Source organism: Mchenga conophoros, linkage group LG18 (genome assembly GCF_057382185.1).
Source record: "Mchenga conophoros isolate Kocher_MC1m ecotype Shallow Benthic linkage group LG18, M_conophoros_male_GT1.1, whole genome shotgun sequence".
Lineage (NCBI taxonomy): Eukaryota > Metazoa > Chordata > Actinopteri > Cichliformes > Cichlidae > Mchenga > Mchenga conophoros.
In genome coordinates this window covers 28302427-28327133 of record NC_140543.1, presented here as the reverse complement: position 1 = coordinate 28327133, position 24707 = coordinate 28302427, and the positions used below count along the sequence as shown (strand labels likewise).

General features: G+C 40.2%; 2 protein-coding genes across 2 annotated transcripts in view; one reads left to right on the top strand and one right to left on the bottom strand.

Annotated features, from left to right (window-relative positions):
- Positions 1–1905: 1905 nt before the first annotated feature.
- Positions 1906–24707, top strand: part of LOC146554073 (uncharacterized) — a 33520-nt gene continuing 10718 nt past the window's right edge. Inside the window, exons 1-6 of the mRNA XM_085255191.1 lie at positions 1906–2036; positions 3671–3749; positions 4314–4814; positions 4899–4918; positions 5012–5126; positions 5290–5417. Coding sequence (XP_085111317.1) covers positions 4493–4814; positions 4899–4918; positions 5012–5126; positions 5290–5417 — 585 coding nt within the window. The 5' untranslated portion in view covers positions 1906–2036; positions 3671–3749; positions 4314–4492. The remainder of the gene's footprint in view (positions 2037–3670; positions 3750–4313; positions 4815–4898; positions 4919–5011; positions 5127–5289; positions 5418–24707) is intronic.
- LOC146554076 (GTPase IMAP family member 9-like) lies at positions 15891–19571 on the bottom strand. The gene is made up of 2 exons (XM_085255186.1): positions 19500–19571; positions 15891–18658 (listed from the first exon to the last, which is right to left on the bottom strand). The coding sequence occupies exons 1-2, from the start codon at positions 19513–19515 to the stop codon at positions 17595–17597; spliced, it is 1080 nt and encodes a 359-aa protein (XP_085111312.1). The 5' UTR covers positions 19516–19571; the 3' UTR covers positions 15891–17594.

Sequence of the window (24707 nt, the reverse complement as noted above, 5' to 3'; positions counted from 1 at the left end):
GTGGCGGAAGGCTTTCTCTTTGGTGGTCTCAGGATCTCATCTCTGCTTTTCGCAGATGATGTGGTCCTGTTGGCTTCGTCAGTTGATGGCGTCCAGCTTGCCTTGGAACGGTTCGCCGCCGAGTGTGAAGCGATGGGAATGAGAATCAGCACCTCCAAATCTGAGGCCATGGTCCGCAGCCGGAAAAGGGAGGAGTGCCCACTATCAGAAGCTTCTTCAGCTCAGAATGGAATCGTCTGGAGTTTTCCTATTAATTAACAATAAACTTGGTGTATATGTACTCCTAAATTTGATGAAAGTGATTAAAATAGACAGCTCCCTCTTTTTATTCTGACATTTAACTAATTCAAAAGATACTTCAACATTTATTTATCTAAAACAAAAGTTTACTCTAAATTGATGTTTAACAGTAAAAAAAAGTTTTTATGTTTTCTCCATAAAGTGTATGTAAATATCTGGTTTCAACTGTGAATATACTGCTGTGTATTGAAATTCCTCTTGTTTTGCATAGATATACTGAACAACATCCAAAGCATAATATATAAAATAACATCTACCTGAGTTTTTTCTTTGAAAGAAGCTCCATATGTCCATTGTTGTGTACATCAGTACACAATTGAAACCGATTTAGAGAGTTTGTTTATCCGTGGAGGGAAACAACTGAAAATATGAAATGTAAGCTAAGACTCTCTAAAAAATCAGCATTGCTGTTCGGCTTTTTATTTATCCATTTGTTGATCAAAAAAAAGTCAAAAAAGTAACAAATCTTTGGGGGTACTTTGATTCATTTTGGGGGTGCTTCAGCACCACCAAAAATGGGCTAAAATCGCCCCTGGTTTAACCCTTTAAAGCCAGACGGAGCGGGAACGCTCCGTTTTGAGTAACTATTTTTAAATCCCGGTAGCACTGCAACCACGTAAGCTAGCGCAATAATTTTTTTGCATATGAAACCAGAGGAATTGTACTTACATCTTATGCCATCAGCTTGTCCTAGGTCACAGTTTCCTTCCACATATAGCTTTGCAAAAACTGCATAAAAAGCACTTGCAGGAACCAAATCATAATATTCCAGAAACACGCTTTGCCGATCCGATCAGCTGTTCGTAACACTTCCTACGTCCATCAGCGTTAACTATCGCATGTTCGTCCTGACCTGCCTTTTGCGGGAATGTAGTTTTTTACCATCAGGGCCTCATGAGCCTATACTGGTGTTTTTAAAAGTTATGTTTTACTTTATGACTTTCTGTGTCATTTCTGGGATGCTTAGGACTCATATTGCACTGCTGGAAATAGTTTATTTTGATGCATACGCTGTTTTTTTTGCAAATTTGCATTATAATATTTATTTTTGTTTTATTTTTATGTTTTATTTAGTATATAAAAATTGGTGTATTTCAAAAATAAAAATATGAAGACACTTAAAACAAATTTCCTGTGGTGGGAAACTATTTTGTGCAACTTTTTTGTATTTACAGTTTTGAGGGATAAGCCTCTTAAATTTCTCTAACTACAAATATATGTTAAAAAAACAAAAACGATTTTCAATTTTTTTGTAGTTTATTGCACTTTTTTGCAATTTATGTAATTACTATGCACTTAATGCATACATATTATTAAAATTTGGGCTATAATGGTTGTACTGATGTATATCAACTTGAAATGCTCCCAAAAATTGCACTACAGCATGTAAAAATATAATATAAGCTCTGGCGGACTTGGTTCTATGGTAGGTCTTAAAGGGTTAATCATTATTTACAATTCAAAGATCGTGTATGGGCACGCACATTTTGCATCGTCATGTGGTGCAGTGATGCCTGCGTGCTGCAGCACAGCTTTTTCTCAGTGCTACATGGCTGTAAACCTGTTATTCCTGCTGTCGAGAAGTACAGGGCACTTTTGTACAGCATGTAGTCGTTATCATAGGATCTGAGAGTCACTTCCGAGTTTGTTCTGAGAACGCAGGATAGTTTCGTGTTGGATGTTATTTCAAAGAAGGAACGAGGTTTCATTTTCAAGGACAGAAGTTCCAACTGACCGTAAGAGAATTACGTTTTATGTAATATAATGTGCAGCTATTATTACAATAGTAAGCTGTAGTAAACCACTTCCTTCTCATAGACAGTAGTGTTTAGGATCACCTCTGACTCTTTCCTTTGCGCAGATTCAGCATGTCGGCCCAAAATGCAATAAGGAGCAATAAAACAGCCATTCATGAGATTCTGTCCGGAGACCACGGGCTAATTCTCAACAAAGTTTATGAGAATAAGAATAATACAGAAAACAGAGATTGGAGACAGGAAACTGTTCTTGAAGTACAGAGAGAGAGAGAGAGAGAGAGAGCTAGCTGTGCATGAAGTGTGATTTTAATAGTCGTGGAAGCAAAACAGCAAAATTCATGACAACATTGATCAAATGTGAAGCGCAGTTTGCTGCTTCTTTTGCTGCTGGCTCGGTGAATTTTGGTCGGAGAGACAAAACCTGCAGCTCAGGATCAGCGCAAAAAGACATAAACACAGCGCGGACCGGACGCATCAGGATCGCTGAGCTCCGACAGCGTGTCCGTCTACGGGCCGTCGGGTGAGAAAGCCGAGAAAGACAAAGTTGATTCTGATACGTCGGTCCGTTCTGTGTTTACGTCTTTGTGTGGAGTCCGTGTACCTGCTCTCATTTGCTGTTTGGTTGTTGTTGAAATGGTTTTGTGAGCTTTAATCTGAGAATCTGGCGTTTCTGGCAAAACACAGTTCTATTTAAAAGTCGATTCAGGATTTAATGAATTGATATCGCTTTATTCAAGCTACTCACCTCCCACTTCCACCTGCACTTTCAACTGGACCACGGCCAATCAGAGAGGTCCCGCCCCTTACTATCTCTGATTGGTTTGGTCCACGATAGGGGCATAATGTGTGTCTGTTGTTGACCACAGGGAAGGTTGCAGATTTATTTATTTATTTTTTGCTACCCGAACAGTTGGTCGCACAGGTGCAACCAAATATTTTTTTTTAGTCGCACCACTGAAAAATTTGGTCGCACTCTAGAGCCCTGAAAGGGCAATGAACCTCAGAGCAGTAACTGCCGAGACCAGCTGATCACAGCCTGTATACTAAAATCTACTACAACTCTCAATAGAAATTATTGTGAGTTTGGATTCTTTTCCCCACACTGAGCCACTACTAATTTTAGGGTTCACCACGTGCTGAATCCCTCTTTAACCCCTGACTGTACACATTTTCCAGGTTAGAGGCAAAGTCACACTCTACAAGTAGCAACACAAAATAGAGAGTACTTCAACTTCTACTGGAGTATTTTTTTTAACTCTAGTATCTGTACTTTACTTAAGTAGAGAATGTATGTACGCTAGGTAGGTCTTAACAGGAATAATTTCAACCCAAACATGGCTGGCAAGCTTGGTAAGTCATCGTGTTAAAGTCGTGTTTTCCAGTGTAACAACAGTGATTTTTGAGTTTAATCAGATTTTGTGCAGTTTCTACAGATAAATCCTTTTATAAAAAACAGCCATTTAGTCACAGGGAGGCACAAGGACCCCATATCTTCTTGGCAGTCATAACACTTGGCAGAAACACTGAAGAGGAAAAGCAAATGGTGCAATGGATTTATTAAATCATTAGTGATGCTGCAGACAAATAAAGCATGGTTCTCTGTACCCCACTAGGGCCAACCTGAAGGAACCTCAATTGAAAAATTCTTAGAAGAAAGTCTAGGCCTGGTGGAAGCCATTTACAGGTGTAATGGTCAGTACCACATCTTCAAAAATAAGCTGAAGGAGGTCAGTTCATTCATATAGCTAAGCCTGTAAATGTTACACACATCTCCACGTGTGTAACATTTACAGACTACAGAGTAGTTATACACTACAGTTCCAGCCTTTTTCCTCTTTGACAGGTGCTAAAGGTGCACAAAACAGTTATATAGACAAAATGTGTTTTTTGTCATTAGTATTATTATTTTGTCTGTCACTTAACATTTTAGACAGAAGATCTGAATTATTTGGTTAACAGATTATCATACATTTCATACAACTAAATTTGAATAGAAATTACAACCATGTCTGATTTTGCAGTATTATGGCATCAATGTTTATGTACTGAACAAGTTGTTCCCAACAGGTTGTTGTAATGTACAATTTAAGCAAGTGTTTCAAAGGGCACACGTGAAATTATCATTAAAGAATATTCACATTCATTGCAAAATGATTGCCTTGCTTTTCAGCCATTATTAGTTATTTCAGTGAACACAGTAGCTTACAGAAGAATTTATTATTTGCTTTGAGTGAGGAATTGTATATTCATTTGCAGAACATAATGCAGTGAAGCAGGGCCACTGAATCATCTGTGTACACTCTCGAGGACACCGAAAGAGGCAACATGCAATAATTATTACATTTGAAATGAAGACTTTCTTAAGAAAATAAAACCTGTATTGTGCTGCTGTTGCAAACTTAAACTGTGTAAGCGTTCTGGAATGCAGACTCAGCATGTCTGCCAAAGACATTGTGAGGAGAAATAAAACAGCCATCCAAACGATTCTGTCCGGAGACTACAGGCTGATCCTCAACAAAGTTTATGAGAAGGAGCTGATCACTGATGAGGACTACAACAACCTTAAAAGTATCAACAGGGAAGATGTGGAGGGACACATTGTTGAGCTTGTGGATAAGATCATGAATAAAGGAGACGATACCTGCAGAGCTTTTCTGAACCTCCTGCAAACTAATGAAAAAATGCAAACTACTTTCCCTCAGCTGAAGAACACTCCGTTTCTACCTAAGCCTGACCAAGCTTCTTTACTTCAGCATGGTAATTACACACACAGAAATGTTGTGTCTGAGATCATATTCTGGTTGGATGTGTAACTGTGTTTCTCTCTGATTCCCTCACAAGACGGCTCCAGTCAAATGGAGGTGAGGCTTTCATTCATTCTTTTGTCGGAACACTAACATTTATATTAATGTAAAAACATAATAATTCACATTTGCTTTGTTTGTGTCCTGTAGTCAGAATACTACACTTTGACTCATACGTCTCATGGTTTATGTGTGATCATCAATAATGAGACCTTCACTACTGAAACATGTCTACATGCTCGAAGGGGAACTCAGAAGGATGCAGGTAGAGTTCTTACCTTCAAACCATATCATGACCTGATTTATGTAGGACTGTTTTAACTAGAAGCACTGAGACCTGCAACAATTACTGCACATACAGATCAGATATTCTTTGGTTTTGTAATCTACTGCTATACCTTCATTTGTTTCTTTTCTATGTGGCACAGATGCTCTGAACACAGTGTTCACAAGCTTAGGCTTTAAAGTGCTGATACACAACAACCTGACTGCAGCACAAATACGAAATGAATTAAGAATGTACAGCAAGAAGAATTTTGTGAATGATAATGCCTTGGTAAGTAGATTCATACATCTTTGGAATTGTATCCTCAACCACCATTCTATATTCTTAATTTATTTTATATCCCTGGATTTGCATGTCCCAGTGATCCCAGAGGCTATGTTGTCTAGGACTTTTTGTACCCTGGTAGGGTCTTGCATGACGAATGGGCCCTGGATGAGGGACCAGACAGAGTGATTCAAAAACCCCAATGAGCAGAATATCCAGGTTACAGTTGCCCAGCATAGGGTTACCAGGATCTGCCCTTGAGCCAGGCCCGTGGAGGGTGCCCAGGAGTGAGCGTCTGGTGGGCAGGCCATAATCTATGTGGGCTGGCTGGGACAGCCTGGAAAAGGGACATGGGCCCACCCTCCTGCAGGTCCAACACCTGCAGGAGGTGTTATAGGGGTCAGGTGCATTGTGTGCTGGGCTGCGGCCAGGGGCGGAGACCCTGCTGGACAGACCCCTGGCTACCAAGACTAGCGATTAGGATATGGAATATATTACGTGAAGTTGAAATGTACCCGCTAGATCTGGCTCTGGACTCTGTCTCAGTCTGGTGTTGCTGTAAGCCAATCACTACCTGGTGGTTTTCAGTTTTTGTCCCGGTTGCGGAACACTGGACGAGCTTGCTCAATCAGTCTACATGTGTTTTGTGGACAAGGAGAAGACATTTGCATGGAAACTGCTGCTTGCCTTGTACCGGTCCTCAGTGGAGAGCATGCTCTCCCACTGTCTAGGTGTTTGGTGTGCAGGGGCCACTGCTAAGAAAAGGAAGGCTGCACAGAGGGTAATCAAGACTCCCACCCCCAAAACATCATTGGCTGCCCTCTGCCACCCCTGGAGGTTATACAGGCCAGATCCTCCTGTCTCAGGAAAACCAGGGCCATCACAGATGACCCACTGCACCACCTGTTTGGCCCACTGCCCTCTGGTTGGCGCCTCAGGTCAATCAGCTCGCACACCTCTAGACTTTTTAAAGTCTGCTTACCCTTATGTTATTGTGATTATCTGTAAACATATAATCTGAGTTTAAAGTCTGCTTGAAAAAAATAGAAAAACATTTCTGACAGATCAGGAAATATCACAAAACACACAGGATGTGTTTGTGTAGTTTGTTTAGGGGTAGGGGTAGCATTAAGTAAATAGTGGACTTGTAAGATCTGGGGTCCGTTCTTCGTACCTCGCTTACTACATCCAAGATCAAATGACACATCCAAGATCAAATCATCGCGCTAACTTTGAGCTCGCTATTCCGGTTCTCCGAACACACCTGTTGTTGACGATTAGTATAGCTGGATGAAGTAATGTGAGATCACTGGGTGGCTTAACAGGGGCTACGCATCGATAGTAGAAACATTGATCGGCAACCCTTTGATTGGTCGGCGAAAATGTCGAAGGAGCGCGCTCGGTATTCTTCGGCAGCAGAGCAAGAACTCTTGATTGAGGGATTTCAGGAGTTTCAGAGTTTAATTAAAACGCAAGGGAACACTGCAAAGGCTGCAAAAGCAAGGCGAGAGGGCTGGCAGAAAGTTGCTGACAAATTAAACTCGTAAGTAATTTAATAATAATAATAATAATAATAATAATAATTATTATTATTATAATAATAATAATAATAATAATAATAATAATAATAATAATAATAATAATGGATTGGATTTATATAGCGCTTTTCAAGGCCCAAAGCGCTTTACAATACCACTATTCATTCACTCTCACATTCACACACTGGTGGAGGCAGCTAAGGTTGTAGCCACAGCTGCCCTGCGGCAGACTGACAGAAGCGAGGCTGCCATATCGCGCCATCGGCCCCTCTGGCCAACACCAGTAGGCAGTAGGGTAGATTTATTATATTATATTACATTATATCCTCTTTCACATTAGAGCCACGACAGGGCCCACTAGAACATGGGAACAAGTAAAAGTGAAATATAAGAATATTCTACAGAATGGTAATATTGATCACTTATATTGCTTTTAGTCTCTTGCAAAGAGACCCTGAAATAATCTGTTTGTTTGTTTATAACAGCAACCAAGAAAAGGGCAGAGCAAAAAAAGACAGGTGGTGGTCCTGCACCCCCTCGTCAACAAGTTGGTTAAGTAAATAATACCCTCACGGGAATATCGATATCTCTCAATGAGCACACTGTCGCGCTGAGCTAAAGGATCCTGTCTATCCCGCAATATACGCTGAATTCTGAGAACTCTCCTTATCAATCTTGCACCTTCCGCAATGGGCTGCTCGCGTATACGGACAGGACATGGCTGCGACAGGCTTCCCAAATCCACCTTCGCTTTTATAGCCGTGGTCTCTCATCAAGATTACACGAAGTAATTTACAATTACAACTCTAAAATATGAATTACATCTGAAATAATCAAATACATGAAATAGAATGATTAATAGTACATTTCCATTTTTTTTAGGAAATGACCTGTATGTATCTGTATGAAATCAATAAAAGGATCAAGTACTGCATTAACTTTAGTTACATTGATAATATTTATTTATGGTAAAACAGTGGTAAAATATCGCTGTTGCTTTCGTATAAATGAAGCGGACATACCTGAGTGGCCGCGATCTAATCCTGTTTACATGAAGTAAACCTGCTCCCGAGCAGGTTTACGCTTACGGATCTGTTGCTATGGCAGCAAGTCCCGGATGAGCTTCGGAGAACCGAACGATCCAAGATCACGCGAAATCGTCAACAATCAAATCCAGCTAACTTACTTAGCGGGGTACGAAGAACGGACCCCTGGTATAGAGGTGAAGGAAGGATAGAACTTGCTCCAAAGTAATAACCAGTAGATTTGGGGGTGTGGGACAGGCTGTGATCACATGACCTGGGCTTTGGAGAGTTTACCAACTGTATTTAACAGTAAACAGGGAGATGTTACTTGAGATGTGAGGGCTGATTTCATCTCCACTTTCCAAAAGGTTTAAGATCACCAAATTCCATCATGAGTTTAATCTAAATCTGATGACTACTGCCATGGACCTAACACAGCTGTGTTCACCCACATTTGTGACTGAAACAGGCCTGCAATACAAAATTATTTAGAAGCGGGTGAATAAAAAGTCTGACAACATTTATTATCCAACAAACCCCCCAATTTTAAACAGAAACATTGATAACACCATAGCAGCAGTTTTGATGACCTTGGCAAAGTTTAACATGTAGCCAGAGTTTGTACACACACCGCAAAGAGCAAAAAGACTGAGCCGTTACTGAGACGGTGAACTCAGGTAGAGTGAAAGAAAACGTGCTTTTCATGTCCAAAACAGCAGCACTGTTCCTGTACTCACCATTAAAACTTTTACTGGGAAAAAGTTTGTTGATCAAAGCACCTGATCAACACAGGGAGGAATTTTCTAGAGAACAGTAACATCTGCCTGTTTATTGTTAAATATAGTTGGTAAGCTCTCCAAAGCCCAGGTCATTTTCTAGACAAAATTTCTAAATGAAAATCAAATCAATCAAAATTTATTTATATAGCACATTTTAAAGACCGAAGTACACCAAAGTGCTTTCCAGTAAAATCATGATACAGATAAAAAAAAAATATCACAATATAAAATATAAATTACAGATATAAATAAAATATTAAATAATTACATAATCTAAATGCAAAGCCAGATGTAAATTACCCTAATTAGCCTTGAATGCCAGGTTAAACAAATACGTTTTTAGACGTGATTTAAAAGACTGAATGGAATCTGATGCGTGAATATGAAGAGGAAGAGTATTCCATAACCTGGGTGCGGCAACGGCAAAAGCACGGTCTCCTCTGGTCTTCAGCCGAGACCTAGGTTGCACTAAGAGCAGTTGGCCCGAGGATCTTAGTGCTCTCTGAGGGCTATACAGACAGAGGAGATCAGCTAGAGAGAAAACCAGAGAAATTTTCCAAGGGTGGCACTGAAATGAAATGGGGTGGGAAAATCAAAGCCATTCTTTTCACATATGCAGGTGTTACATTCTGTAATATGCATTATATAAATGGTTAGAACATTTCACACAGTTTTTCATTTGAAATAATCAAATTTTTACATGTTTAAATTTACACAAAATGTCAGGAATCTGCACTGTCATCAGTGTTGGGAAGGTTACTTTTAAAATATGTTCAACTACAGATTACAGAATACATGCCCCAAAATGTAATTTTTTTATAACGTATTCCGTTAAGTTACTCAATGAGAGTAATGTATTCTGAATACTTTGGATTACTTAATATACTGTCGTGCTTTTTAAAACTACATGAATGTACTATTGCTGTGTGATTTATTACTATTACTGAAGGCTACTCGCCATACCAATACCAATTAGATTTTTAAATCTTAATATAAAATGAGTAACAGTAGGGTGGACATTAGGGACCTTTTGCAGTGATCTCCTATAGAAAACTATTTCTGTATCAGTACATGATTATTTGCAGCTAGCAGGTTGTTAATGTAGCCTTCATTAATAGTAATAAGTCATAGCAATACTACATCAAATATACTGAATTGGCACATAACCCAGGTAGCTACCACAACTTAAACAAGGTTGTTGCAGTAGGCTAACGTTAGTTTTTTTTAAAAAAGATTTACCGTAATTGTCGGGCTATAAGCCGCTACTTTTTCCACAAGCTTTGAACCCTGCGGCTTTTAGTCAGGTGCGGCTTTTCTATGGATTATCCCTGATTTTTGTCATATCGTAAGACGATTTGTTTTGTTTGTTCCGCTGTTGTACGGCACTACGTTGCCTGGCGGAAGGGCATGTGATCAGACACACAGTATCGGGGTTCAAGAGTGGTATGTTGGTCACATGTCCATCCGCCAGGCAACATAGTGCCGTACAAGTAGCGCGAAAAACAAACTTCAAAGTAGCGCTACGCGTTCAGCGGGAGTCGTGGATGGTGTGCGGCAATAAACTTGCGAAAAGCAAGTTATGCTCAACTCCACCGGTGGAATCTGACAGCGTGGAAAAGTGTGAAAACATACATCCATCCACCTGAGCCTAAAAGGTAGTCTGAATCTATTTTTCTGGTGTGCTGTAGGTTATTGTTATGTACTACATTTGTTACTCGTTTATGAAGCACAGCACATGTTTTGTACTTGTAATTACCGCTACTTGTACATATACCTAAAAAGTTGTGCAAATATGTACCCATAACTTGTTTTTCAAAATATTAATAAAAGGGGTGTGTCTCCAAACAGCCATCTCTTTCCTGACAATTCGCTTTGTGCATATTCTCTTACATATGATAAGTCAACATTGAAACACCTGCGGCTTTTAGTCAGGTGCGGCTAATGTATGTACAAAACAGGATTTTCCCCTGATTTTAGCTTGTGCGGCTAATATTCAGGTGCGCTTTGTAGTCCGGAAAATACGGTACTAAAAGCAGAATATTACTTTAGGTCTGCACTCGCAGGCCTCGCTGGCTCAGAGACTCATCCCCATGAACAAAGCAAGACAATCAGAGCTCAATCGGTTTTTACTTGTGCAAGGGAAGTCGGTCCGGTCAGGATTCAGAGCTGCCAGCTCCTCACCTGATCCCAGACAACTCCAAATTCCAGCCTCCCCTTGCAGCCTTTTTGTTCAGTGAACACAATTACACAGTCCCCCGTTGTAAAAGTTAAGGCACTGTGTGTGTGTGTGTGTGTGTGTGTGTGTATATGCACGTGCGAGCATGTGAGTGATTGTTTATGTGTGTGTGTGTCTGTATACGTGACTTCCTGGTTCTTGGTCGTTTAACCACATCCCTTGCTTAACTCCTCTAAATGGTTCACCATATACAAGCATAGGTGAGCCCATAAATGGCAAGAAGTAAACTTTCCTTATCAAATGAGGAAACCAGACTCTTACATGCAATGTGCCTGCAGTTAAACACTATAGTTAATAGCATCCCCCGCCATCCTAGATGTAGGGGAGGGACAGAAAAATATCTGAACATGCAGTTCAGGACAAGGTTTACAGTTTTAAGCACAACAATGACAACTTTTATCAAACTCACTCCAACAATTACTCTGTTGCGACATTTTGCCCCAGACCTGACCCTGTTCCTCCTGAACTTCCTCCTTTCATGGCCTTTTATGTATTATTTTAGGTGTTTCTTCCATTTCTTTCGTTCTGTTTTGAATTGATCTCTTGAGTGTTCTGTTTACCCACCTGTGAGAATTGGGTTGTTTTCTTCCCTGTGTCTGCACCATGCTTGTCCACTACGTAATTGTATTTTATCGACACCATCCTACTTGTACTCCTCATACTTCTTTCTACGAGGAGAATATTTCAATGGTCCATATTTGTTCTGGCCTTTGGCCTTCCTGCACCAGCATTGGTGTCTTTCATGGGCCCTTTCTGCTTCTGTTGTCTTCATCTGCTAGTCGTTACTCAGAAATCAGCATCTTTCTGCATTAACTACTATTTGAGTAAATCCTTTTTTTCCTGAATATTGTTTATTAAAAGTAATTTTAATGTTTTATTACAAATGTTTTGAGATTATAAGATAAATTTTTGCAAGAACTGATGTAAATTAATGATGCAGGATCTCACACATTATAAATAGAACTGAAAATATTCAATTTATTAATCAAACATAATCAAAGATTTGCAGCTTGAGGACATGCAAATGTGAACACATTTTAATATATCCTGTTGCAGCAGATGTGAAAACAGCGAAAGCATCACGTAAGAACTGCTTTGTGGTGCAGTGTCTGTACTTCTGAAAAAGTGTTGCTGTTTCTTGTAAATGGGGATGGGGGGGGGGGGGGGGGTCATGCTTTGCACATTGGATAAATTTGAATTTGGTACACAAGTCAAAAGGTTACTCTGGAAGCAAAGAAATCTATACTAATCTGTGCATCAGTGCTTGCTATTAAGAAAAAATGCTGCCGTTTCTTGTAAATGATTTTGGGAGGAGAAAGCAAAGTCTGAAGATTGAACGCAGTGACTCCCTGTACCTAGAGGAGGGCTGTGGTCCTCAGTACCATACTGTAGTAAATATGTCAGAGTGATATTTTAGGATTGTCATTTGTACTTAGAAACATATTATAATTTATGCTTAGAGATATATAATCGTTTATACAGTGGCTTGCAAAAAATTCGGCCCCCTTGAACTTTTTCACATTTTGTCACATTACCGCTGTTCACAAACACTGTCCATCTAATCTGACTGGGCTGGAGCGGTTTTGCAAAGAAGAATGGGCAAGAATTTCAGTCTCTAGATGTGCAAAGCTGGTAGAGACAGACCCTAAAAGACTGGCAGCTGTAATTGCAGCAAAAGGTGGTTCTACAAAGTATTGACTCAGGGGGCTGAATAATTACGCACACCCCACTTTTCAGTTATTTATTTGTAAAAAATGTTTGGAATCATGTATGATTTTCGTTCCACTTCTCACGTGTACACCACTGTGTGTTGGTCTTTCATGTGGAATTCCAATAAAATTGATCCATGTTTGTGGCTGTAATGTGACAAAATGTGGAAAAGTTCAAGGGGGCTGAATACTTTTGCAAACCACTGTATGTTGATAAAATGTCTCATCCTTATTTAGGCCTGCTAAGGGTCTGGGTGCACTCTACACATTCTTAAGTTCATGGGAAGGTCATATCTTGTCTTGTGATCTATGGTATGGCAGAACACGCACTCTGTATCTTGTCAGGTATAAGAGCCTTTTGTTTAGGAGAACTACTCCCAGGAGGCCCCTGGTGCCAACTATCTGGAGAGTCGTTCACATGTCATATTTTGTGTGTGTGTGTGTGTGTGTGTGTGTGTGTGTGTGTGTGTGTGTGTGTGTGTGTGTGTGTGTGTGTGTGTGTCTCTCCTTCCTGGTTACAACCATTTAACCACATCCCCAGTTATCAAAAGGTAACCTCCCTTCACCCATATACAGTGCTGGGAAGGTTACTTTTAAAATGTATTCCACTACAGATTACAGATTACATGCCCCAAAGTGTATTTTGTAACATATTCCATTACATTACTCAATGAGAGTAACATATTTTGAATACTTTGGATTACTTAATATATTATCATGCTTTTTACAACTGCATGAATGTACTATTGCTGTGTGATTTATTACTTTTATTGAAGGTTATTCGCCACACCAATACCAACTAGATTTTTAAATCTTAATATAAAATGAGTAACAGTAGGGTGGACATTAGGTAAGCCTGCACTTTTTGCAGTGATCTTTTATAGAAAACTATTCCGCACGTATATAAAACAGGTCAGAGGCTCCAAACCGTAAAGGCATAAAACCATAAAGGGACCTCTGGCTAATCCGGCTCGCCGAAAACTAGCTTTACTTTGTTGTCTGGGTCAACTTTGCTAGTGAGAGACAGAGAGAGGCGTTGAAAGGCTGCTCAAAAGGAGCTTATTGTTTTGGAGGAAAACATGAACACAGTGTACAGTCGAGTCTTAATAGCTTATTTACAACTGGGCTACACTGCCCATGAGGCTACATTCTTTAGGACGATGCCTGTAACACTCCGCCTATTGCTTTTTGAACAATAACTTTTAAAAATATTTCTTCACATCATTATGTGGGCGACTGGGCGACCGTGGCTCAGGGGGTCGGGAATCGCATCTGTGACTGGAAGGTCGCCGGTTTGATCCCTGGGCTCTCTGTCCTGGTCGTTGTGTCCCTAGGCAAGACACTTTACCCTACTTGCCTACTGGTGTTGGCCAGAGGGGCCGATGGCGCGATATGGCAGCCTCGCTTCTGTCAGTCTGCCCCAGGGCAGCTGTGGCTACAACTGTAGCTTGCCTCCACCAGTGTATGAATGTGAGAGTGAATGAATACTGGTATTGTAAAGCGCTTTGGGTGCCTTGAAAAGCGCTATATAAATCCAATCCATTATTATTATTATTATTATTATTATTATTATTATTATTATTATTATTATTATTATTATTATTATTATTATTATTATTATTATTATTATGTGGTAGAGGTGACATGGGCGGCGAGATTGAGACGCAGGCATTAGAGCCTCTTAATGGGTGTTTTGTTTGGGTTTCCACCGGCGTAGAGAGGGCACAGACTAACATGAAACAGGAAAAGACCGGCGTGTAATCCATTTATTTCAACAAAGTAACTGTATTTGGAATACCACCTTTTTAAATGCTAACTGTAACGGAATATAGTTACTCATATTTTGTATTTTAAATACATAATGGCACGTGTATTCTGTTACTCCCCAACACTGCCTGTATGTGTCTTAACTCCTCTAAATGGTTCACCATATACAAGCATAGGTGAGCCCATAAATGGTAGGAAGTAAACTTTCCTTATCAAATAAGGAAACCAGACTCTTACATGCAATGTGCCTGCAGTTAAACACTATAGTTAATAGCATCCCCCACCATCCTAGATGTAGGGGAGGAACAGAAAAATATCTGAACATGCAGTTCAGGACAAGGTTTACAGTTTTAAGCACAACAATGACAACTTTTATCAAACTCACTCCAACAATTACTCTGTTGCGACATTTTGCCCCAGACCTGACCCTGTTCCTCCTGAACTTCCTCCTTTCATGGCCTTTTATGTATTATTTTAGGTGTTTCTTCCATTTCTTTCATTCTGTTTTGCTTATCTACTACGTAATTGTATTTTATCGGCACCATTCTACTTGTACTCCTCATACTTCTTTCTATGAAGAATGAGGAGAATATTTCAATGGTCCATCTTTGTTTTGGCTCTTGGTCTTCCTGCACCAGCACTGGTGTCTTTCAGGGCCCCTTTCTGCTTTTGTTGTCTTCATCTGCTAGTCAAATCTATAATTTGAATTTGAGTCTTAAATGTAGAAAACAAAAGGGTTTGGGGTTGGTTTTTTTACATTCTTGTTGGACAAGACAGTGGATATGATGACCAATGAGACCATCAACAGTCAGAAATCTTTCTCAGTGTTCTGCAAAATTCTACTGTTACTCACTGACTTGAGATAAAATCTACTCAGCTGCTTTGAGAATAGCTTCTAACTGGTTCCTCCGATAACAGGATGGCTAGCTGGTTAAAGTGATCATGCAACCCAGAAACCTTTCTGCTTCTGCTTTGATTCAGCAGGGACAGGTAGAGTTTTTCACATCCTGATCAAATTACTGCTTGTGGCAGTAATTTGATCAGGATATGATGCAGTAGATAAATAACAATGAGAAGCTAAGATACTACTATTCAACCTGTAATTTTTATATTTTGTGTTTTCCAGAATTATATTAATAAAATTCTAAAGTTAACCAGCAACACTGAGAACAACACTCAGTTGAATTATGACCTTGACTCACAAATTTATTTTAAAGGAGAAAACTAGGTTACAAGGTTAGGGTTCCTGGGTCGTTGACCCAGTGGTTTCTGTTTTGTACCCTGTATTTGTGTTCTCTTCTTAGTTTATTTTTGTGAAGATTTTGGTTTCTGTTTTGCATTTCTATTTTTTCTCCAGTTCTTGCTGTTTGATTATGTAGTTCTCAGGTTTTGGTTTCCTTATTCCCTCCATTCTATGTCCAGTCAGTGTCTGCCCTGTTCCCACGTTTCTGTTGCCGTGCCTGTGTCATGTTTCGGCTGTGTGGCAGGCAGGAGAGGACCCAAACGCAAACTCACGGAGACAAAATGTAAACTCAAAACACAGCTTTAATGCTGGCATAAAGCGAGACACAAAAAACAGTACTAAACTGGGAAGACTAAAGTACAAGGAGCCACAGGGAAAAAATCACACAGCTATGAGGGAGACTACCACACTGACAAAGAGAAACACAGAGCTTAAATACACAGAGGGATAACGAGGGAATGAGACAAAGAAGGGGAGCACAGCTGGGAGTAATCAGGCTGGACGAAACAGGGACACAAAACTAGAAACACTCACATGAGGCATGGACCTACAAAGTAAAACAGGAAACACACTGACTGAATTCTAAACATGCAACTTAACAGCAACAGGGGAGACAGAACATAGGAACCTGAAACATGGTACAAAACATCACAGTAGACATAACATGGAACACAGGGAAGCCATATGACAAGGCCAAAGAACTAAACCTATGATAACCATAACTGAAATCTAGGGAAACAGGAAGCAGTACAACAAAAGACTCAAAACATAATCCATAATATAAAAACACGAGATCTCTTCAAAATAAAACGGGAAACATGAGAGGCAGACATGACAACATAAGACAACAGACATGAAACACACGAAGGGCAAGGGAGACTTCACAGGGGTAGAAAACACAAGGGGGAGCTAATAAGCAAATGAACATAGGAGACATGAGCTTAAACATACTATAAACATCAAAATGAACTAAAACTCAAAACACTGGGCCATAAGACCCAGGACCGTGACAGCCTGCTTGTGAGTCTGTGTCTATAAGTTCAGTCTGTTTTACTTTGATAGTCTTGTGTTAATGTGTCTGGTTTTGCTTCCTTTGTGTCGTTAGGCCTGATTTGCCCCAGCTGTGTTTCCCTCCTGTTTTCCATTCTGTGATTGCTCCCTCTGCGTATTGAAGTTCTGTGTCCTGTCGTGATCTACACCTGTCCATATGCCCGCCCGCGCTTAGGGTCCTCCATATCACCACTCCTGCCTGCACACAGCCTTCACAGACAAATGCTTACAGTTCTAGAGGTCATGGCACAAAGTTCACAAATCTAAGTTTATTGTCAGGTTGCGAGTCACACATGTGAAGAAAAAGGCAACGCAAACAACTGAGTCAAGGGGAAGGTAAAAGTTGGAGCAAAGATGGATTCGTTCACCAAGAAAGTGAAGAAAAGTAAATCTCACAAACAAAAAAACAACATCATTGGCAACAAGAGAAGTTACAAAGATACATACATACAGATATCTCTAACTAAAATAATGACTGAATACTGAATGTCCCAAAAGCCCACAGTAAGACTCTACTTCAACTAATAAATGACTAAGATAACATAAAAAGGAAATTCAATATGTCCACTGGATCTGCTGTTTGAAAACAGGTAGCAAAAAAAAAGACGATAAAGCTTCAAAACTTCAGAAAGAAGATTGAAAAATTTTTACGGGAACCTTACATATAATTCCCAAAATATTACATTTTTTGAACTTGTTGCTATCTGTAACATCATGCTAGGAAGTCTAGACAGGCAGGGAACGCTAAGAAAAAGTTTAAAACAATGATACAGAGCGGCAGTCATGCATTTCTATATAAAAAGATCCTGACTGTCATTCAATGCATGAGTGAAAATTTAAATTCGAAGCCAAAATTTTAACACCGTCCCAAGTGTTTTAATTCCTGCAACCAGCAAAGGTAATGGATTAAACTTCTCAGCTTCATCTCTGGCTTCATTTTCATATCTCGACTGAATCTTGCATCTTTCTTCCTCCACTTCTCTCTCACACTTCTCCTTTAACTTCTTCATGTCCCATTCTCTCTCCTCTCTCTCCTTCCTCTCCTCCTCTCTCTCCTTCCTCTCCCTCTTCCTCTCCTCCTCTCTCTCCTCCTCTCTCTCCTCTCTCTCCCTCTTCCTCTCCTCCTCTCTCTCCTTCCTCTCCCTCTCTCTCTCAGCCTGGAGTTGTTTGTTGTATTTCTGCATCTCTCTCTCATATCTTTCCCGTATTTCTCTGTCGATTTTCTCCTTTTCTTTCTGTATTTCTTCTTCTTTCTCTCTCAGGATGCGTTGTTTGTCCTCTTCAATCGCCCTCTCAGCCTCTTGGAACATCTCGTTGGTATAGTGGCTTCCTCCGTTCTTCTGGACTATCTCTCTGATCTTCTGGATCAGCTCAGTGACCTGAGAGCGCTCCTTCAGTTTATTATTGAAGACGTGGTACTGACCATTACATCTGGTCACGAGTTCCTGAAGGTCTGAGCTTCTTTCTAAGAACTCTTCAATAGTGGTGCCTTCAAGTTGGTCTCCATGGGTAAAGAGAACCATGCTGTATTTGTCTGCTGCGTGGCCAAAGATCTTTTGAATCTTTTGCACCGTCTGTTTTTCCTCTTCAGTGAATCTGCCCAGTCTGACGACCACCAAGAAGATATGGGGTCCTGGAGAAGCATAGGAGATGCACTGGCATATATTTTTCTGAGTTTCCTCTTCATCAACCCTGGTATCAAACAGGCCTGGGGTGTCAATGACAGCAACGCGATGTCCATCCACTGTAGCTTTTCCTTTGGAAGATTCTACAGTCATAGATATGGGACTGAACTTGGATTTAAAGCACTCACGGCCCAGAATAGTGTTTCCAGTAGCACTCTTCCCAATTCCAGTCTTCCCCACCATCACAATCCTCATCTCATCATTTGTGTAGAAATCTGTGTAGAAAGATCAGAAAGAATGCATGGCAGGAAATATATTGTACTTATTATACATATACCTGATCATGCACCGGGTTTGAGGTTTGTATTTTAGGTTACAAATGTTCTGGTAGATGGTCAAAAGTTAATTCAACATCTACAGAGATGGGTCACAAGTCTCTATTCTGCTGTTGATCCTGTGAAATCATAGTCATCCTCAGTAATGACCCTGACACTCTGCTATCAGGAAGTGCAATTAATCCTTTTTTTCTTTTCTGGTCGATATAATCACGAATGGCTTGTAAATATCACACTTATGAACCATGTAACTAGAATGTTACAGTGGATAACATATTTAATAGCAGGAATCTTAATGGACATTCAAAAGTTATGACCTCTCTTCCACATCTCAGAGCTAAATTCACAAACTGCTGTCTCAGAGACTTTAAGTTTAATTTTAAATAAGGAGCACGTTGACATGGTTAGAAAGAAGCACTATGGACAATAATAATGACCAAAGGAGAACAGTGAGTCTTTGTCTTCCTATTGCCCATTATTATTGCTTGTTATTATTATTAGCTAATGAAAATGTAGGCAGTGCAAAAGTAGTTTTGTAGTTTTTATTTTTTGTTCATTTTTGTATAATGGGGTAGGTCTTGATAAACATTAAGCTTCTACCTACTCTCTTTCAGACTTAAAACATTTATTTAAACCATCACAGGTCTGTGTCTAATATTAACCTCAATGATCTTGTTTTTATTTTTATAATCTATCGACCTACCTGCCAACCAACCATGATTTTAAATCAGCCATGATCACTGTTGTAACACTAGAAAACATGACTAACATGATGACTTACCGAACTTGCCAGCCATGCTTGGGTTGTAATTGCTTCTGTCGATGTTCAGTCTAAACAGTGTTGTGTAGCCAACAGAAGTGGAGCAAGAAGTGAAAGGCAAAGACTGTGCTGCAGCTTCTTCAACAGGCAGCATGAGCCAAACCACACCTACAAATGACTCTACTGAACACAGAGTGAAAATGAAATTATAGTTTGGCCCCGTTATTTCCGTTACAAGCTGATTGTTCTAAAACCGGACATGGACTCAAATGTGTTCAGAAATCAGCATCTGTCTGCATTAACTACTATGTGAATAAGTCTTTTTTTTGTTCCTGAATATTGTTTATTAAAAGTTATTTGTCAATGGAAAATTGTACTTAGTAGTCAGTATAAGCTTTTAATGATATAAGTTTGCATATGACCTTTTGATGACTTAGACCAGCGGTCTCCAACCTTTTTTGCGCCACAGACCGGTTTATGCCCGACAATATTTTCACGGACCGGCCTTTAAGGTGTCGCGGATAAATATAACAAAATAAAACTAGTACCGGTACCGAAAAAAAGAATTTCTTCATAACACACGTGAAAAGACCCAGGAAAACAGAGTTAACGATAAAAACGATAACAAAATAACGCTGAAAACCGATAAAAGCCCTGAAAACTATACATTTCACAACTGATTCTCAACTCTCGCGGCCCGGTACCAAACGACTCACAGTCCGTGAGTCGGTACCGGTCCGAGGCCCAGGGGTTGGGGACCGCTGACTTAGACTGTTGTCCACTACAAGACTTGTTTCTGTTTTATAAATCTTTCTCACAGCGATAATAGCTGAACAAGCTATTACTGTTTCACTCCTGCCAGGAAGAGGAGAGCTGGACACTTTTATCTGCGCTCCCTAACAAGAAGCGGGGCCGCGTCCTTCTGAATCCCACAACACACACACATAAACCTGAACCACTCTTATCTTCACTCCCTTCTTGTATCCCACAACACACACATGCACATACATACGCACTAACATTCCTCTGTCTATGAACAGATGTATTCATTATTGTATTACTTTTCTCGTGTATAAATAAAGACAAGTGCAAGAACAGAGCGCACATCACAGGGATCCCACTCTGGTGTGAGCGTTCTGTGATCACCATTGCAAGTAAAAACTTCAGCGTGTGTGTCTCCACTCTCTGACTCTCAGCTGAAGAAGTGTCTTTTAGAATAAATCTCTTGACATTTATTTTGGTCCTTCGTAGCCGGGGCAGAAACATCAGAACTGTTATCTGTGACTCTGTTCTAGGATCCAGCACTGATTTCTGATGATTTCTGCTACCTGCAATACTCCAATCTTCTCAGTAAAGAAAGCTAATACTGGAAAGTATCGTTTGGTACATGATCTGCGAGCAATAAATTAAATTACTGAAATGATACCACCAGTAGTAGCAAATCCTCACACTATACTGAATCAAGTCACACCAAAAGAACAATGGTTCTCAGTGATAGATTTATCAAATGCCTTTTTCTCAGTGCCTTTACATCCTGACTCACACCATCTGTTTGGCTTCACATTTGAGGGACAGAGATACACCTATACTAGGTTACCTCAGGGGTTTCAAAACAGCCCCACTCTCTATGCTGAAGCTTTAAAGAAATCAATGATGTCCTGCCTCCTGCCAGCAGGAGGGCAGTTTCTACTTTACGTAGATGACATTTTAGTGACTGGCCACACAGAGGAAGAGTGTAAACAAAATACTATGGCGGTGTTACATCACTTAGCAGAAAAAGGCCACAAAATGTCTCTGAATAAACTCCAATTATGGAGACCTGAAGTAACATACTTAGGCCACACCCTCTCAGGTGCAGGGAAAAAACTACTAAACAAAAAAGAAGAGGCCATGTTTGTGGCTGCACCACAGCCACAAACTAAGCAACAGATGATGAGTTTTCTCGGGTTATGTAACTTCTGCAGGGCGTGGATTCCAGAATATGCGGCACAGGTACAACCACTGTAAAAACCTAATCTATGGAAAAGATCTTGCTTTAAAAGATAAAATACAGTGGACACCAGAAGCCGAAGGAGCATTTACTAAACTAAAACTCATGCTCCAAACTAACGTTGTGCTTGCATTGCCAGATTATGACAAACCATTCTACTTAAATGTAGACGGAACACATGAAAGCAGTATTGACGCAATCATTTGGAGAAAAACACAGGCCACTAGCTTTCTATTCAAGCAAACTCGATACAGTGGCCTCAGGAATGCCCACGTGTGTACAAGCATGTGCAGCAGCTGCAGAGGCAGTGCAAAAATCTGCTGACATAGTTTTTGGACACACTCTGACTGTTAGAGTACCACATGCAGTAACTTCTATACTGCTACAAGCACATTTGCCTTTCTTAACACACGCGAGACAACTCTCCTATGTTGGCATACTGCTTTCACAGTCCCACATCAACATAGTGAGATGTGGACCTTTAAATCCTAGCACATTGTACTGGCCACGGATGGCACTGCTTAATGTCAGGTCGCTGGTAAATAAGACCTTTGTTTTAAATGACTTCGTCTCTACTAGCGGCCTTGATGTTTTATTCCTTACAGAAACCTGGATTCGCCCTGGTGAGCTCATTCCTTTCTCTGAACTTCTTCCTTTGGACTGTGCCTTTTTTAGTTCACCGAGGCTTTCTGGTAGGGGAGGTGGTTTAGCCTCGGTTTTTAAAAACGTATATAATGTTCGGCAACTTTCCTCGCCTAACTTTGCTAGTTTTGAAGTTCAGTTATTGGAGATGACTGCTTCCACGACCACTTTGTGTGTGTTGGCCCAAATATAACAAGTGTTTTATCTCGGACTTTGCCGACTTCTTGGGTTCTGTTCTTTTTAAATATGATTCTGTTCTTATTCTTGCTAAAGACTTTCTTGCTTTAATGGACTCTTTTAACCTCCTTCAGTGGGTAAATGAACCAACCCACATTAAAGGCCATATTTTGGACTTGGTCTTTACGTATGGCCTATCTGTATTAAGGATATAAATGACGCTGGGATTTCAGATCATTTTCCTATTTCCTTTGATATTGGCTTATCTGCTGCTGAACCGCAGTCTGAAGCTCTTTCTTGTCCACTACGCGTACTCAGCTCTGAAGCTGTGTCAAAGTTTTCTGTTTTTTTTAGATTTGGCGTTTATGATTCCTGACTGCTGCTCAGTTCGCTGATCTGATGGTTATGCTGATATTTTGTTATCATTATTTTCATCTACCCCTGATTTGGCTGTACCTGACGACTGTTCTTTCTGCTCGATTGATGGTTGTGCTAATATCTGTGGTGTATTCATAATTGTCTCTGGTACATTTGTTGTATGGGCAGTATGTGTTCACTGTTTGATTGTGTAATTACGTGTTACGCACTGGCAATGCATGCCGGTAGATGGTAATACAGGAAGTAAAAGAGATGGTCTTACCGCACACAGTGGTCCCGCGTACTTATTCAGATTCAGAGTAAGAATCACACAATATCCTGTTATCTTTTTGTTCTTCTATTCTTGATTCTGTTGCTCCCATCAAAATGAAGTGCTCTAGAACCTACTCTCTTTGCTGGCTAAATGATACTATGCGTGCATTACGACGTGTTTGTCGCCGTGATGAGAGGAAGTGGTAAAAAGATAAGCTTCAGGTTTCTTATGACAAGTTACGGACTAGCCGCTCACAGTTTCAAACTGCTGCTAGAATGGCTAAGGCATCTTTTCTTTCCAAAGTCATTCTGGCTAATGGTCACAACCTCCATATGCTATTTAAAAATTTTAATTCTGTTGTTAATCCCTGTCCTAATATGCCTTTACTGTATTCACAAGCTCTTTGTGAGCGCTTTCAAATTCTTTTTTTAGATAAGGTTTCATCCCTTAAGCGTTCCTCTTCGTCTGCCTCTTATCCCGTCTTTTCTTCTGAGTGTAAGTCAACTTTTCATCAATTTGAGCCCGTGTTACTTCCGACTCTGAAGCAGCTGGTTAATCAACTGAAAAACACCAATGCTGTGTTTGATATTCTCCCATCACGCATTGTTAAGGGCTGCTTTGATGTAATTGGACCGAGCATTCTGTTCTTAATGAATTTTTCTCTACTCTCTGGATCTGTCCCACTGGCCTTTAAGCATGCTGTAATCCAGCCTATTCTAAAAAAAAGAATCTTGATTGTTATGATCTTTTGAACTATAGACCATTCTCTAAGTTTCCGTTTCTGCCTGGAGCGACTAGTTCTTTCGCAGCTTCAGGTGTATTTAGACGCGAACAACATTGCAGAGAAATTTCAGTCTGCCTTTAAGCCACGGCACAGCACTGAAATGGCTTTGCTTAGAGTTCTTAATGACCTTCTTGTAAGCACTGACTCTGGACGCTCTGTGGTCCTGGTTTTATTGGACCTTTCCTCTGCTTTTGATATGGTCGATCATAACATTCTTCTACTAAGACTTGAGCATACTGTGGGTATAAGAGGCACTGCCCTCAACTGGTTTAAATCTTATCTTGCTGACAGGTCTTTCTTGGTTAATTTGGGCAACTTCTCATCTTCCTCGGTACCTGTACGCTGTGGTATGCCTCAAGGATCTGTATTAGGACCTATTCTCTTCTCACTATATCTGCTCCCTCTTGGAGCAATTTTTGAGAAGTATAAAATTGCCTTTCATTGCTATGCTGATGATATACAGATTTATTTTGAGATTACTGATGATCTTGCTATGTCTTTTCACTATTTTCGTGAATGCATGCGTGAGGTTAAAGATTGGTTCAAGAGTAATTCTCTTGTCCTGAACGAAAAGAAAACAGAGATCGTGGTGTTCGATAGTAACATCCCCCGCGACCAATTGTGTGCTGCTCTGATGCCTTTTTGCTAGCTCCCCTTCTGATTATGCCAGTAGTTTGGGCATATTACTGGATAGCTCGTTTAAATTTGACAAGCAAGTGTCTGCTGTTGTGAGGTCTATGTCATGGTCCTGGGTCGGTGACCCAGCGCTTTTAGTTATCATTTTCTAGGTTATTATGATAATGATTATTATTATTGTTTGAGTTCTATGTGTTATATTCGGTCTGCCTTTGAGTCTGTGTCTCTGTCTGTCTATGGTGTCACCCCATCTGTTTGTGAAGCTGTCTGTTTAGATCTGTGTCTTGTTTGGTTCCCCGTGTCTGAGTTTCCTGTTTTATTGTGAAGGTCTCTGTCTGATGTGAGTGTGTTCAGTTTACATTTCCCCTG